The sequence below is a fragment of the Chiloscyllium plagiosum genome, unplaced genomic scaffold, assembly GCF_037043375.1.
Source record: "Chiloscyllium plagiosum isolate Xiang-an unplaced genomic scaffold, Cpla_swu_hap1 HiC_scaffold_1, whole genome shotgun sequence".
NCBI classification, from domain to species: domain Eukaryota; kingdom Metazoa; phylum Chordata; class Chondrichthyes; order Orectolobiformes; family Hemiscylliidae; genus Chiloscyllium; species Chiloscyllium plagiosum.
This window is the reverse complement of record NW_028270139.1, coordinates 86,094,470-86,112,387: the sequence shown is the minus strand read 5'-3', so window position 1 is coordinate 86,112,387 and position 17,918 is coordinate 86,094,470. Positions and strand designations below refer to the sequence as shown.

At 43.4% G+C, this 17,918-nt stretch overlaps 1 protein-coding gene across 1 annotated transcript in view; it reads left to right on the top strand.

Annotated features, from left to right (window-relative positions):
• The first annotated feature begins 432 nt into the window (after positions 1-432).
• The window catches only part of LOC122549769 (cytochrome P450 4V2-like), a 58,408-nt gene continuing 40,922 nt past the window's right edge, over positions 433-17,918 (top strand). Inside the window, exons 1-2 of the mRNA XM_043689768.2 lie at positions 433-736; positions 11,013-11,125. Coding sequence (XP_043545703.2) covers positions 556-736; positions 11,013-11,125 — 294 coding nt within the window. The 5' untranslated portion in view covers positions 433-555. The remainder of the gene's footprint in view (positions 737-11,012; positions 11,126-17,918) is intronic.

The window sequence follows — 17,918 nt, the reverse complement described above, 5'->3', positions numbered from 1 at the left end:
TGTTATTTTCTTTACTACTTACAGCATTTCTAACATGAAGGAGACAGTGAGGTCAGCAGATGCTGGAGATCAGAGTCGAGAGTATATTGCTGGAAAAGCACAGCAGGTCAGGCAATAGCCGAGGGGCAGGAAAATAGACGTTTCGGGCTGGAGCTCTTCATCAGGAATTCCTGCTCCTCGGCTGCTGCCTGACCTACTGTGCTTTCCCAGCAACACACTCTCATTTCTAACATTGGATCCAACTGCAGGTCAATCAGAAGCAGCAGAACACTCAACGCTTCACTCTTGTCTGTAACACAGCCGTTCACCATCAATCTCTGCTGTTTCTTCTGGACAATATATAATGTGAGTGGGGATTTCGCAAACCTGTCAGGAAGCGAGATCAGCAACACGAGAGAGTCACGTGACGAGGCAATCACATGACCATGTTTCCCGGAAAGTAGCGAGCGATCGCTGGCACTCCCCAGGCTGGACAATGTCTCAGTTATAACAGGGAGAGTACACTGACAGGGCAGTGTGTTGGAGCGGTTCCCCGGACACTACAGCCCCGGCGGGATGGAGGCGCTGCCTCCCGGTGCTGTGCTGTGTGCTGTCTTCCTCACTGTGTTGGCGGGGCTCGCTGTCCACTTGTTCGCTGACTATGTCCGTAAGTGGAACCAGATGAGGCGGATCCCTGGGCTCAGCCCGACCTACCCGATCCTGGGGAATGCGCTGCTCTTCAAACCAGGCGGAGAAGGTAGATACACACTGCTATCGAGTCAGGCTCTAAGGTCCTACTCACCGACCCAGCGTCTTTAAATTCAGTAACATCAGAGTTAACTTGCTACAGCGAGGGCATGCTGTAAATATTGTATTATCACCCTCGTCAGAAATGTTATAATATGAACCGGGCCTCCTATCTTGGAGGTAGGGACACTCCTGTTGCGCTCCAAGAACCCTCTGGATACTATCTACAAAATGATTCACAATTTACTGAATCTGGAATGACTGTAATTCGTTTGCAGTTAATTTTGAAGTACTGGGCTCCTAAATTTTAGTAGGTAAAAACAATGACTGCAGATGCTGGAAACCAGATTCTGGATCAGTGGTGCTGGAAGAGCGCAGCAGTTTAGGCAGCATCCGAGGAGCAGTAAAATCGACGTTTCAGGCAAAAGTCCTTCATCAGGAATTTTTGCCCGAAACGTTGATTTTGCTGCTCCTCGGATGCTGCCTGAACTGCTGTGCTCTTCCAGCACCACTAATCCAGATCCCAAATTTCAGTGTTAGTGAAGACTCACTAATACTAGAAAAGAAATCACTGTGATCCTTGTTAAATAAACTTTAGTAAAGAGCTTTGCTTCGCTTGAGCACCCATCTACAATGGCACACATTTGTTTGTTATCTATATCAATGACTTGGATGAGAATGTACAAGCATAATTAGTAAGTTTGCAGATGACACTATATAGATGGTATCGCGGACGGTAAGGAAGGTTCTCAGAAATTGCAGCAGAACCTTGATCAGTTGGGGAAGTGGGTCAAGAAATGGCAAAGGGAGTTTAATATAGGCAAGTGTAAGGTTTTGCATTTTGAAGGAATAAATCAAGGCAGGAGTTTCATGGTGAATGGTAGGGCCTTAAGGAATGTTGTGGAACAGAGGGACCTTGGAGTTCAGGTGCATGGTTCTCTGAAAGTGGAGTGGCAGTGAAGAAGGCTTTTGGTACATTGGCCCTCATCAGTCAGAGCATTGAGTATAGAAGTTGGGAAGTTATGTTGCAGTTGTACAGGACGTTGGTGAGGCTGCACTTGGAGTATTGTGTTCAGTTTTAGTCACCTTGCTATAGGAAGAATGTTATTGAATTGGAAAGAGTGCAGAAGAAATTTACAAGGATGTTGCCAGTATTCAATGGTGTGAGAGTTATAGGGAGAGGTTGGACAAGCCAGGACATTGTTCTGTAGAGCATAGGAAACTGAGGTGGGATCTTAAAGAAATGTACAAGATTATGTGAGGTATGGGTAGGGTGAATATACTGTCTTTTTCCCAGGAGTGGGGAATCGAGGACTAAAGGGCATTGGTTTAGGCTAACAAGAGAAATAACGAGGAAACCCGAGGGGCAACTTTTTTTTTTACACAAGGTGGTACATGTATGAAATGAGCTGCCAGTGGGCGGCACGGTGGCACAGTGGTTAGCACTGCTGCCTCACAGCGCCTGAGACCCGGGTTCAATTCCCGCCTCAGGCGACTGACTGTGTGGAGTTTGCACGTTCTCCCCGTGTCTGCGTGGGTTTCCTCCGGGTGCTCCGGTTTCCTCCCACAGTCCAAAAGATGTGCAGGGTCAGGTGACTTGGCCATGCTAAATTGCCCGTAGTGTTAGGTAAGGGGTAAATGTAGGGGTATGGGTGGGTTTCACTTCGGCGGGTCGGTGTGGACTTGTTGGGCCGAAGGGCCTGTTTCCACACTGTAATGTAATCTAATCTAATGGAAGTGGTTGAGGTGGGTACATTGACAACATTTAAAAGAATTTTGGACAAATACATGGATAGGAAAGGAATAGAAGGATATGGGCCAAGTGCAGGGAAATGGGATTAGCCTGGATGGGCATTTTGGTTGGCTTGGACTAGTTGGGCCAAAGAGTAGGACTCCATGACTATCACTTGATCAAACTGGTTTGTTTTAAAAATAAGTAGAAACTAACCTGTGATTTAATTGTGGAATCAAAATAGGTTAAGTACATTTTACTTTGTTTACAAACAACACATGATGATTCGAATATTTTAAAAAGCAGTTTTGAACTTTTGCCTGCTGTAGAATCTCAGTTTGAGGAAACTAAAATTCTGTGACTTGAAGACCATAAAGCTTTGGGAGTGATGAGAGAGAATCAGTGCGATTTAATATGGTGATACACACCATGATTAAGAATTGAGAATTAAAACTCTGGTTTAGAATTAAAATTCTAAATCCGTGGTTAAAACAACTCTGCATTAATATATTTCACATTTATGTAGTAGCACTTTGGAGGAGTATTGCTGAAAAAAGAAACATTTTGCTAATTTTCATCTCAGGGCAATTCACCAGAAATACAGCAGGAGAAGAGAGTGCTGATTGGTAGATGCTTTGTCTTGGTTATATGACTGGCAGCTAACTGCCAGTTTTGGTTTGAATTTAAAATAGACATGTTGACAATCTAGACAATAACTTGAAAAGTGAAACAGAGAATGGCTGTCAGTTATTTTGTTGAGTTTAATCAATTACAATGTGTATACATGTTCTTTCTATCTGTAAAGAACAGGATCATGTATTTGTAATATATACTTTACTAGCATAAATGTGTCATACTGCAAACGTGACTGATAATCTTAAATTGATTGTCAGCATAATTCTTAGCACACTTGATTATGTAATACTTGCTGAACAACAATCATCTTACATCTAGACATTATTTTGCATGTTGTTGGCCTGGTTATAGAATCATAGAGATGTACAGCATGGAAACAGACCCTTCGGTCCAACTTGTCCATGCTGACCAGATATCCCAACCCAATCTAGTCCCACCTGCCAGCACCTGGCCCATATCCTTCCAAACCCTTCCTATTCATATACCCATCCAGATGCCTTTTAAATGTTGCAATTGTACTAGCCTCCACCACTTTCTCTGGCACCTCATTCCATATACATACTACCCTCTGCGTGTAAACGTTGCTCCAAAGGACTCTTTTATATCTTTCCCCTCTCACTCTAAATCTATGCCCTCTAGTTTTGGACGCCCCCACTCCAGGAAAAAGACTTTGTCTATTTATCCTATCCACGTCCCTCATAATTTTATAAACCTCTATAAGGTCACCCCTCGGCCTCTGACACTCCAGGGAAAACAGCCCCAGCCTATTCAACTTCTTAGCTATAACTCAAATTCTCCAACCCTGGCAACACCCTTGTAAAACTTTTCTGAACCCTTTCAAATTTCATAACATCCTTCCTATTGGAAGGAGACCAGAAATGCATGCAAAATTCCAACAGTGGCCTAACCAATGTCCTGTATAGCCGCAACATGACCTCCCAAATCCTGTACTCAATAGTCTGACCAATAAAGGAAAGCATACCAAACGCTGCCTTCACTATCCTATCTATCTACAACTCTACTTTCAAGGAGCTATGAACCTGCACTCCAAAGTATCTTTGTTCAGCAACACTCCCTCGGACCTTACCATTAAGTGTATAAGTCCTGCTAAGATATGCTTTCCCAACATGCAGCATCTTGCATTTATCTAAGTTAAATTCCATCTGCCACTCAGCCCATTGGCCCAACTGATCAAGATCCTGTTGTAATCTGAGGTAATCTTCTTTGCTGTCCACTACACCTCCAATTTTGGTGTCATCTGCAAACTTACTAACTATATACTTATGTTTGCATCCAAATCATTTATATAAATGACAAAAATTAGTGGACCTGGCACCGATCCTTGTGGCACTCCACTGGACACAGGCCTTCTGTCTGAAAAGCAATCTGCTACCACCACCCTCTGTCTTCTACCTTAAAGCCAGTTCTGTATTCAAATGGCTAGTTCTCCCTATATTCCATGAGATCTAACCTTGCTCATCAGTCTCCCATAGGAAACCTTATCGGACACCTGTTTTAAAAAATTCTCAAGGTCAGGTTCGTAGGAGAGTAGTCTGACACAGAACAAACGACCAAGAGGCGAGTCTGCTAGAATATGGGCATTTTATTCCCCGCAGCGTCGCCACAACCAACGGGTCTGGCTTATACTCACTCTACATGTTACCGGAACTGGGAGCCGTCAGTTCTCGTAGAGCGGTTGCCAACAACCCACGCTCGGCGGTTAAACGTAACCCCGGAGCAGACTCACCGAACTGGAGACTTTTCCAGCTGATATACTCTTTTCCAGATGTAAACATTCATGTGAACAGCAGAGCAAGGCTAAAAAACACATTCCATTCTGGTTACATACAGATAAGAAGATTCACACGGGGAGGTGTGTAATAAGATTCACACGGGACTAAGCAACACCTCCATTCCGGTTAGATTCACACATGTATTGGGACATAATTTTTAACCGTTTCACCACAACACCTTACTGAAGTCAATATAGATCACATCTAACACTCTGCCCTCATCAATCCTCTTTGTTACTTCTTCAAAAAACTCAGTCAAGTTTGTGAGACATGATTTCCCACGCACAAACCCATGTTAACTATCTGTAATCAGTCTTTGCCTTTCCAAATACTTGTAAATCCTGTCCCTCAGGATTCCCTTCAACAACTTGCCCAGCTCCGACATCAGGCTCACCGGTCTATAGTTCTCTGGCTTGTCCTTACCACCCTTCTTAAACCGTGGCACCCTATTAACCAATGTCCAGTCTTCTGGCACCTCACCTGTGACTATCAGTGACACAAATATCTCAGCAAGAGGCCCAGCAATCACTTCCCTAGCTTCCCACCGAGTTCTAGGATACACCTGATCAGGTCCTGGGAACTTATCCATCTTTGTGTTTCAAGACATCCAGCACTGCCTCCTCTGTAATATGGGCATTTTGCAAGATGTCACCATCTATTTCCCTACATTCTATATACTCCATGTCTTTTTCCACAGTAAATACTGATGCAAAATACTCTTAGTATCACCCCATCTCCTGCAGCTCCCCACAAAGGCCGCCTTGCTGATCTTTGAGGGGCCCTATTCTCTCCCTAGTTACCCTTTTGTCCTTTAATGTATTTGTACAAATCCTTTGGATTCTCCTTTAACTCTATTTGCCAAAGCTATCTCATTCCTGTTTTGCTCTCCTGATTTCCCTCTGAAGTATACTCTTGCTGCCTTTATACTCTTCTAAGGATTCACTCGATCTATCCTGTCTGTACCTGACATATGCTTCCTTCTTTTTCTTAACCAAACCCTCAATTTCTTTAGTCATCCAGCATTCCCTATACCTACCAGCCTTCCCTTTTACCCTGACAGGAATATACTGTCTCTGGTCTCTTGTTATCTCATTTCTGAAGACTTTCCATTTTCCAGCCATCCCTTTATATGCCCCCAATGAACTTAGGAAAGTTCTTGCCTAGTTCTGTCAAAATTGGTCTTTCTCCAATTTAGAACTTCACCTGTTAGATCTGGTCTATCCTTTTACATCACTATTTTTAAAACTATTAGAATTATGGTTGCTGGCCCCGAAGTGCTCCCCCACTGACACCTCAGTCACCTGCCCTGCCTTATTTCCCACGAGTAGGTCAAGTTTTGCACCTTCTTTAGTAGGTACATCCACATACCTAATCAGAAAATTGTCTTGTACACACTTAACAAATTTTGCTCCATCTAAACCCTTAACATTGTGGCAGTCCCAGTCTATGTTTGAAAAGTTAAAATCCCCCTCCCATAACCGCCCTATTATTCTTACAGTTAACTGAAATCTCCTTACAAACTTGTTGTTCAATTTCCAGCTGAATATTAGGATGTCAATAATATAGTCCCAATAAGGTGATCATCCCTTTCTTATTTCTCAGTTCCACCCAAATAACTTCCCTGGATGTATTTCTGGGAATATATTCCATCAGTACAGCTGTAATGCTATCCCTTATTAAAAAGGCTGCTCCCCCTCCTCTCTTGCCCTCATTTCTATCCTTCCTATAGTATTTGTATCCTGGAACATTAAGCTACCAGTCCTATCCATCCCTGAACCACATTTCCTAAATTGCTATAATATCCCAGTCCCACATTCTTAACCATGCCCCGAGTTCATCTGCCTTCCCTATTAGGCCTCTTGCATTGAAATAAATGCAGTTTAACTTCGCAGTCCTACCTTGTTCTCTGCTTTGTCCCTGCCTGCCCTGACTGTTTGATTCACTTCTTTTCTCAACACTCAGTCTCAGATTGATCTCTTTCCTCGCTATCTCCCTGTTGTTTGATTTGATTTATTATTGTCACACATATCGAGATATCGTGAAAAGTGCAGTTTGTTCTATTACCCTGATGCACTTTGTACTGTATAAAGTGTAGAATACAGTGTTACTGCTGTGCACACAGAGAGAGATTTCAAAATTTTCCATCTTCTACCTGATGTCAAAGGGTGGGAGATTCCCACCTGGAGTGGGAGGGGTCTTTGATTGTGTTGGTTGCTTTCCTGAGGCAGCAGGAAGTGTAGACGGAGTTAATGAAAGGGAGGCTGGTTTGTGATGTGCTAGGCTGTGTTCACAATTCTCTATAGTTCCTTGTGAAGAGCCATTGCTGTAATGCATCCAGATATGATGCTTTCTGTGGTGAATGTATAAAAATACATCTGGGTCTTTATGGACATGCTGAATTTCCTTAGCCCCCTGAGGAAATAGAGGCGTTGTGCTTTCTTGACTGTCGAGCCACTGTGGGTAGACCAAGTCAGATTTTGGTGATTGTTATTCCTAGGAACGTAATGCTCTTGACTTCAGCACCATTGATGTAGACAGGGGCATGCTCTCCACTCCGCTTCTTGAAGTCAGTGATCAGCTCCTTCCCTTTTGCTGACATTGAGGGAGAGATTGTTGTCTTTCCACCATGCCGCTTAGCATTCAATCTCTTTCCTGTACTCTGTCTCGTTGTTTGAGATTTCGCTTACGCCGTTGGTGTAGTCAGCAAGCTTGTAAGTGGTGTTGGGTTGGAATTTGGCCAAATAATCATATGTATAAGGAGTGTAGTAGGGGGCTGAGTATGCTGCCTTGCAGGGCGCTGGTGTTGAGAATCATGGTAGAGGAGGCGTTGTTGCCTATTTTTATCAAATACAGTGTATAGGTCAGGAAATTGAGGATCCAGTACAGTGTGGGGAGCACAGACCTTGGTCTTTTGAGTTTGGAGATATGTTTATTTGGAATTATGGTGTTGAAGGTGGAGCTGTACTCAGTAAATAGGAGCTGGATATAGGTTTCCTTGTTACCCAGATGTACCAGGGATGAGTATACAGTCAGGAAGATATCTGCTGTGGACCTGTTGTGTCGAATTGCAAAGGATCAAGGCAGTTGATGTGAGCCATGGCTAACCTTTTGAAGATGTGATAATTATGGAGGTCGGAGCCACTGAGTGGTTGGCATTGAGGCATGCTGCGTGACTTTTCTTTGATACCAGGATGATGGTGGTCTTTTTGAATCGGGTGGGGACTTCGGATTGCTGTAAGGAGAGGTTAAAGGTGTTAGTAAATACTCCCGCCAACTGGTCCGCACGGGATCTGAGTGCATGGCCGGGACTCCATCCAGGCCAGTCGCTTTCTTGAGGGTACGTTCTCAAGAAAGCTGATCTGACATCTGCAGCAGATGTGCTCCCTATGCCCTGAGAAACCAGAGCCAACCTTCCTGGTTTAAATTAAAACAAAACCTGTCTGTTAACTATCAGTCATAATCTAACTGGTGTATTCTTCATGGCAACATTACCAACAAACAACACTTTCATCTCGGTATATAAATATTGTTTTCCCTTTTGCTTGGTAATCCTTGTTAATTGTCCACTATTGGAATACTGCATGCAATTCTGGTCTCCCTGTTATAGGAAGAATAGAACAAAGAAAATAACAGTACATGAACTGGCCCTTTGGCCCTGCAAGCTTGCGTCGATCCAGATCCTCTATCTAAACCTGTTGCCTATTTTCTAAGGATCTGTATCCCTCTGCTCCCTGCTCATTCATGTATCTGTCTAGATACACCTTGACTGTCGCTTTTGTGCCCACCTCTGCTGGCAAGGTGTTCCAGGCATCCTCCGCCCTCTGTGTGTAAATAACTTTCCACATGTGTCTCCCTTGAACTTTTCCCCGCTCACTTTGAACTCGTGACCCCTAGTAATTGAGTCCCCCACTCTCGGTGGGGGGGGGGGGGGAGAAAGCTTCTTGCTATCCACCCTGTCTATACCTCTCATGGTTTTGTAGACCTCAATCAGGTCCATCTTTCTAATGGAAATAATCTTAATCTACTCAACCTGTTTTCATAGTTAGCATCCTCCACACGAGGCATCATTCTGGTGAAACTCCTGTGCACCCTCTCCAAAGCATCCACATCCTTTTGGTAATGTGGAGACCAGAACTGTATGCAGTATTCCTAATGTGGTCAAACGACAGTCTGATACAACTGTAACATGACCTGCCAACCCTTGTACCCAATATTCCATTCGATGAAGGAAAGCATGCCATGCTTTCTTGACTGCTCTTTTGACCTGCGTTGCAACCTTCAGATTACAATGGACCTGAACACTCAGATCTCTCTATATCACTTTTAGGATATTTTTATATACCATATAGTTCGTTCTTGAATTGGATCTTCCAAAATGCATCACCTCAAATTTGCCTGGATTGAACTCTATCTGCCATTGCTCTGCCCAACTCTACAATCTATCTATATTCTGCTGCATTCTCTGACAGTCCACTTCACTATCTGCTGCTCCACCAATCTTGGTCTGATTAGCAAGTTTGCAGATGACACCATCTGTACCTTCTTCCAGATCATTTATGTATGTCAAAACAACAGTGGTCCCAACATTGATCCCTGTGGAACACGACTAGTCACAGTTCTCCATTTTAAGAAACTCCCTTCCACTACTACTCTCTGCCTCCTGTTGCCCAGCAGTTCTCTTTACATCTAGCTAGTACACCCTGGACCCCATGTGACTTCACTTTCACCATCAGTCTACCATGGGGAACCTTATCAAATACCTTACTGAAGTCCATGAATGTGACATCTACATCTTCCCTCATCGATCATCTTTGTCACTTCCTCAAAGAATTCTATTAAGTTGGTAAGATATGACCTTCCTTGCACAAAACCATGTTGTCTATCACTGATGGCCCATTTTCTTCCAATAGGAATAGATCCTATCCCTCCGTATCTTCTCCAGCATCTTTCCTACCACCAACGTTAGGCTCGCCAGTCTATAATTAGCTGGATTACCCCTGCTACCCTTCTTAAACAATGTGACAACATTAGCAATTTTCCAGTCCTCCGGGACCTCACCTGTGTTCAAGGATACTGCAAAGATATCTGATAAAGCCCCAACTGTTTCCCCTCTTACTTCCCTCAGTAACCTGGGATAGATTCCATCCGGGCCTGGGAACATGTCCACCCTAATGCCTTTTAGAATACCCAACACTTCCTCCGTCCCTATGCCGACTTGACCTAGAGTAATCAAACCTGATTACATTCCTGATGAAGGGCTTTTGCCCAAAACGTTTATTTTCCTGCACCTCGGATGCTGCCTGACCTGTTGTACTTTTCCAGCACCACTCTAATCTCCGGCATCTGCAGTACCCACTTCCATCTAGAGTAATCAAACATCAATTCCTAACCTCAACATCCATCATGTCTGTCTCCTCGGTGAATACCGATGCAATGTACTCATTACAAATCTCACCCATTTTCTCTGACTCCACGCATAACTTTCCTCCTTTGTTTTTGAGTGGGCCAACCCTTTCTGTTGTGAAACTTGAAAGGGTTCAGAAAAGATTTACAAGGATGTTGCCAGGGTTGGAGGGTTTGATCTATAGGGAGAGACTGAATAGGCTGGGGCTGTTTTCCCTGGAGTGTTGGAGGTTGATGGGTGACCTTTATAGAGGTTTATAAAATCATGAGGGGCATGGATAGAGTAAATAGACAAAGTCTTTTCCCTGGGATGGGGAGTCCAGAATTAGAGGGCATAGGTTTAGAGTGAGAGGGGAAAGATATAAAAGGGATGTAAGGGCAACGTTATCACGTAGTGAGTGGTGTGTGTATGGAATAAACTGCCAGAGGAAGTGGTGGAGGCTGGTACAATTACATCATGTAAAAGGCATCAGGATGGGTATATGAATAGAAAATGTTTAGAGGGGTATGTGCCAAGTGCTGGCAAATGGGACTAGATTAATTTAGGATATCTAATGGAATGGACAAGTTGAACTGACGTCTCTGTTTCTGTGCTGTATATCTCTGACTGAGAGTGTGACGTCAAAAAGCTTTGCCAAAGTCTCCTCTTTTTTTTTCAGCAATACTCCAGTTCTGTATTTTGAAACAATGACTTAAATCACAATTATTTTTGGGTTCTTTAGACTTTTTCCTTCAACTGATTGAATTTACCACCAAGTGCAAAGACGAACCACTCATGAAATTATGGTTGGGACCACTACCCTTCGTTGTGTTGTTTCATGCAGAGACTGTAGAAGTAAGTGTTTTTTTGTATATGGTCTTTTGGGTTTGTGCTTGGAATACTGTATATTTTAAATGTAATCATTCATGGGTTGGTACTGGCAAGTCAACCTTTATTTCCCATCCCTAGTTGCCCTTCAGAAGATGATGGTGAACGGCTTTCTTGGACAGCTGAAGCTAATATAGTGAAATATTCCAACATTGCTGTTAGGGACACCATTCTAGGACTCTAACCAGCAATGATGAAGGACTCGTGATATACTTCCAAACCAGGAATAGCGAATAGGTGTAGTTCTGTTGACTCTGACTCTGACTCTGCTGTCCTTTTCGTTATGGTTTGAGTGATGCTGTAGTGCATCTTGCAGACAATGCTCGTTGCAGATAGATAATGCTTTTGGAGCTCTATCTATCTAGGAACATTGATATCTCATCAAACTGACTTGTGAGTTATGGTGACCTGGATTCACTAGAAGTTTTAAATCTGACTAAGTTATATTCGGTTAATTAACAGATTGGTCTTTGGTTTTTGGTAGGTGGTGAGGGAACTAATAAGAGGGTTAAACATATCTGACCTCATCCTTACCAATCTGCCTGCTGCACATGCATCTGTACATGACCATGTCAGTGACCACTGCACAGTCTTTGTGGAGGCTAATACTTTGAGCATATCCTACATGTGTGTGGCACTATCAGTATGTTAAATTGAACAGCCCTTTGAGCATCTCAAGACTGCCATCCAAGAGGTGCTGTGGGCTATTGTCAGTTGGAGAAGTGTACTCCAATACTATTTCTTGACATCTTACCTCAAAACTCGGCATAACCCCCACTCTACCATTGCTATAAATCATAGGGGATCAATCTGGTTTAACGAGGAGTGCAGGAGGGGAAGTCAGGATAGCACCAGGCATACCCAAAGTGAGGTTAAATGAGCTACAAGACAGAACTACAAACCAATAAATAGCAGTGATAACAATTCCAATGAATCCAGTCTAATCTCTGCATCTGAGAGTGTGTTGCTAGAAAAGCACAGCAGGCCAGGTAGCATCCGAGGAGCGGGAAAGTCAATGTTTTGGCCGGAGCCCTTCATCAGTAATGAGGCTGGGAGCCTCAGGATGGAGAGATAAAGTGACCTCCATCCACCTATTGTAAAAACCCCAGTTCCAACCTTCCAGCTCAGCACCGCCCTCATGACCTGTCCCACCTGTCAATTTTCCTTCCCACCTATCCTCTCTGACCTATCACCTTTACCCCCACCTCCATCCACTTTTGCAAAACTTATCTCACCATCCCCGAGGCTCCCAGCTCATCCCTGATGAAGGGCTTCAGCCCAAAACGTCAATTTTCCTGCTCCTTGGATGCTGCCTGACCTGCTGTGCTTTTCTAGCACCACACTCTCAACTCTGATCTCCAGCATCTGCAGATCTCACTGTCATCTAATCTCTGCAGTCCTGCCATATCCAGCCATCAATACTTGTGGATAATTAAAGAGCTCACTGGAGAGAGAGAGGATCCATAAACTTTCTCATCCCCAATGATGGAGAACCTGTGACATCAGTGCACAAAATAGCCTAAAGTGCCAAATAGGTGATTAATTTGTTTCTCCTTCAGAGATCCCTAATATCACAGATGCCAGTTTTCAGCAAATTCAATTCACTCCACGTGAAATCAAAAAATGGCAGAATGCACTGGATTCTGAAAACATTACACATCCAGAAAATGACCTTCTCCAACAAAAGAATCTGGCTGTCAGAATACCCTTGATATTCAGTGGTACAACCGTTGGTAAATCCCCGCTATCAACATCCAGGGAATTACAATAGATGAGAAATTAAACTGGACTAGCCATATAAATACTGTTGCAGTAAGTAACTTATTTGTCTACTGTTGAACTTCATCCATCATTTACAAAGCACCAGTCAGGCTTGTGATGGAATACTCTCCACTTGCCTGGATGAGTGCAGCTGCAACAACATGCCAAGCTTGACACCATCCAGGACAAGGAAGCCCACTTGATTGGCAGTGTATCCACAGGCATTCACTCCCTCCACTACTGACACTCAGCAGTGTCTCCCATCAACAAGATGCATTGCAGAAATTCACCAGAGATCCTCAGTTAATACCTTCTAAACCCGCATCCATCTTGAAGGACAATGGTAGCATACACGTGGGAATACCACTGTCTGCAAATTTCCTTCTAAGATACCACCTGATTTGGAAATACACTGCTGAGCTAAAATTCTGGAACTCCCTCCCTAAGGGCATTGTGGATCTACTACAACATATGGACTATAACGGTTCAAAAAGGCAGTCCACCTGCACGTTCACAATGGCAATTTGGGATAAATATTGCATGAATAAGAGCAACAGCCTGACATAGTATACTCCCTGATAAATAGTTTACAACAAATGTTCTAGTCTATTCCATTATCATCCTTGCGACAGGGCTACCAGAGTTGGTGGCGTCATGGTATATAGAGTGTGGACTGGAATCTTCAACATTTGACTCTGGACATCATGGTATCTCATGGTCTCGGGTCTAACGTGTGCAAGGAGTCCTCACACAGATTGCCCCCTTAACTGATGAAATGAGGAGTATGTGTTGGAAACCACTTTGAAGTACCACTGAGGGAGGCAAGATTGTTGAATGTACTCTGGGTGGGAGACACCAATGCCCCAGACACTATTGCCTGCTCTGAATGAAGGAAACATCTTCCAGCATGGACCTGCTTTGAAGTGGTATGGGAAATCAGCAAAATTGTACTTCACTGTAAGCTCCAAAGAGATGGTCTGGCATTTCTCTGACTCCATGATTGCCATGTAGCGAAGGTTTGGTCTGGACTATGTGAACTTGCTAGGAGCAGTGCCAGAATTACCTAAAAATGAGAACACCCTGGTGAAGCTGTAGTGTGTGTTTGCTAGACCATGGAAGCAATGCACAACTGACAGAACTAAGTTATCGGACAAGCATCTTGATTAAGTCAAGATCCTGTAGTTATGCATCTAATTGTAAACCGTGTTGGGCAATTAAACACTGAGCCAGAAGAGGATAGCCCATGAACATTTTCAACCTCAATTATGGAAGAGCCTAGCAGATATGGGAGCATTTGCATCTATCTACTGCCAAAAATGCTGAATGGATTATCCAACTCTACCACATCCTGATGTGGTAAAGTGACACATGACAGCTTTCAGCCATGATGTGGAGATGCTGGTGATGGACTGGGATGGACAAAGTCAGAAGTCACATCACACCAGATTATAGTCCAACAGGTTTATCTGAAATGACTTTATTGATTGGACTATAACCTGGTGTTGTGTAACTACTATTTTTCAGCCAGTTCAGTTCACTTCATGTATGGACATACAAAATCAAAGCAGAAATAGACTATTCGACCCATTGAGCCTGCTCTGCCATTTAATAAGGTCATAGCTGATTTGTTTTGGGTTTTGAATTTCACATTCCCGTCTCTCCTCACTCACCTTTTGAATTTTTAAGAAAAAGGTGGACAGAGTTTTGTTAGGCAGAGGAATCAATAACTCTGCCTTCATCACCTTCTTGATGTAATATGTTCCAAAGTGTCTCAGTCCCCAGGGGGAAAAAAATCTCCTCATCTCTGTCCACAAATGTGACCTCTAACTTAATGTTCCTGAGTTTTGGACTGACCCACAAGAGGAAACATCCATGTCTGTCTTGTTGAGACTATTAAGTCACCTCTCACTCTTCTTAGCTGCAGTGGAAACAAGCCAGTCTCTCTGACTAATCCTGCATAAGACAACCCAGTTATCAGTTTAGTAAACCACCTCTGGTACACTTCCTTTTAAGTAAGGATATCAAATTTGCACACAGTAATCAGATGTGGTCTTACTAATGTCCTGCATAACTGGGATATAACAAGCTTTTATATTCAATTTTACTTGGCGATTAAGCGATAGCATCTTATTAGCCTTCTTGGTTACTTGCATTTTAACCTTTTGTAACTAATGGTTTGCAACAACACTCTCTAAGCTCAATGCCATCTTGGGCAACACAGCCCCCTTGATCAGCAATTCATCCACTGTCATGATCGTTCTCTCCATCAGAGCATGCTATGGCATCAGTGTGCAGCATCTATAAGATACATTGCAATACACTTGCAACAGCTCTTCGAAACTTAAAAATGTAAGACCAAGGATAATTGAAAAATGCACAAGTCACTAGAACATAGAACAGCACAGTACAGGCCCTTCAGCCCATGATGTTGTGCCGAGCATTAATCTTAATCTACACACCCCTCAATTTACTGCCATCCATGTGTTTATCCAGCATTCACTTAAATGTCCCTAATGACTCTGACTCTACTACCATTGCCGGCAGTAAATTCCAAGCACCCACCACACTGTGTAAAGAATCTACCTCTGATATCTTCCCCTACACCTTCCTTCAATCACCTTTTAAAATTATGACCCCTCGCCATTTCTGCCCTGGGGAAAGGTCGCTGACTATCGACTCTATCTATGCCTCTCATTACCTTTGTACACCTCTATCAAGTCACCTTTCTTCCTCCTTCTCTCCAGTGTAAAAAGCCCTAGCTCACTCCACCTCTCTTCGTAAGATAAGCCCTCTAATCCAGGCAGCATCCTGGTAAATTTCTTCTGCACTCTTTCTAAAGCATCTACATCCTTCCCATAATGAGGCAACCAGAACTGGACACAATATTCCAAGAGTGGCCTAACCAGGATTTATAGAGCTCCGGCAAAACCTCATGTCTCTTAAGCTCAATCCCCCATTAACGAAAGCTAGAACACTGTATGCCACCTTAACAACCCTATCAATGTGGGGGCAACTTAGAGAGATTTATGTACATGGACCCCAAGATCCCATTGTTCCTCCACACGGCCAAGAATCTTGTTTTTTAACCCTGTATTCAGCATTCAAATTCGACCTTTCAAAATGAATCTCTTCATATTTAACCAGGTTGAACTCCATCTGCCACTTTTCAGCCCAGCTCTGCACCCTGTCAATGTCATGTTGTAGTTTCAAAGACTGTTGCAGGCTATCTATAACACCACGGACCTTCGTGTCATCGTCAAACTTACTAACCCACCCTTCCACTACTTCTTCCAAGTCATTTATATAAACTATAAAGAGCAGAGGCCCAGGAATAGATCCCTGTAGGACACCACTGGTCACCGACCTCCAGGCGGAATATCTCCCATCCACTGTCGTCTTTCGGCCAGCCAGTTCTGTGTCCCGACAGCCAAATTTTCCTGTATCCCGTACCTCCTAACTTTGTGAATGAGCCTGCCATGGGGAACCTTATTAAATGCCTTACTGAAATCCATATACACCACATCCACTGATTGACCTTTGTCAACTTATCTCGTCACGTCCTCAAGAACTCAATGAACCTGCCCCTCATAAAGCCATGCTGACTATCTTTAATCAAACTATGTTTTTCCAAATAGGCACAAATCCTATCTCTCAGAATCCTTTCCAGTTACCTTGCTTACCACAGATGTAACGCTGACTGATCTGTAATTCCCGGGGATTTCCCCATTCTCTTCCTTGAAAAGAGGAACAACATTCACCTCCCTCCAATCATCTGGTACTACTCTCGTGGGGAGTGAGGATGCAAAGATCATTGCCAGGGTGCAGCAATCTCATTCCTCACTTCCCTTAGTAACCTTGGACATATCTGATCCAGCCCTGGGGACGTATCTATCTTGATGCTTCCCAGAATTTCCAGCACATCCACTTCCTTAATATTAATCTGTTCAAGCCTATTAACCTGGTCCACGGTATTCTCACTGTCAACAAGGACCTTCTCTCTTGAATACTGAAGCAAACAACTCATGTAGAGCCTCCCCTATCTCTTCAGACTCCAAGCACCAGTTCCCTCACTATCCCTGATTGGGCCTACTTGCAAGTTTCCCTCCAAATGTCACACTGTTCTGTCAACTGTCATGAAAACCCATCTCTTTCACTAATGTGCCTTAGAGTGAAACCATTATGCATTGCAACATTTTTTTTTAAACAAAGGCCTCATGTTATGCCTAGTTTTTTACTGCTTACCTTAAATCTGTGTTCATTGGTTATTGGCCTCAGCAATTCATTCTAGTCACTTAAAATCCACACGTGATTGAATATCACTCAATCATTTTACTCTCAGAAGGATGATCTTTTGGACAGGGCAAACCTTGGCAATTTTCCACCATGTCCATCACAGCTATACAGGAACAGCTTGGCATGGGGCCAGGATCTTGTCTTCTGACAAGACTCTCTTTAACATACTCTTGTCAAGGCCTGTGCTTTAGCTAATACTTGATATTATGTGGTGCGTATTGAGTTGGTTGAAGACTGCCTTTTGTGATGGTTGAAGGAGATTGAGATAGATCTTCTGGCTGATGGATACAAATGGCTCAAATTTGCTGCTTCTGTTTGTTGGATTCTGTTGTAATTGAGGCTGTGGATGTTCTAGGAATCTGGGCCCTCCTCAACCAATCAATCGTCCAGTTAGTTCTACCCACTTCCTTAACAGGAAGTGAGAGGGCTGCATAGCTTTGAATTGGTCTGTCACTTGAAGAATGACTTAGCTCTGTTTATGGCATGTTACTAGATTTGTTTGAACGTATCCTGTTTAATGCAGTGATAATGCTAGAAAACACGAGGAGAGAATGTTATCAGAGTGGCAAATGGATTAGATGGCAGCATTTTCCTGTCAATATTGTCCTGGACTGATGCATCAACAACAGGTAGGTCAGTGAGATTGTGTATCCTCAGCTCCTGTTGAGATTCATTCTGGAAACTGTCTTTCAGGCTTTGGCCAGCT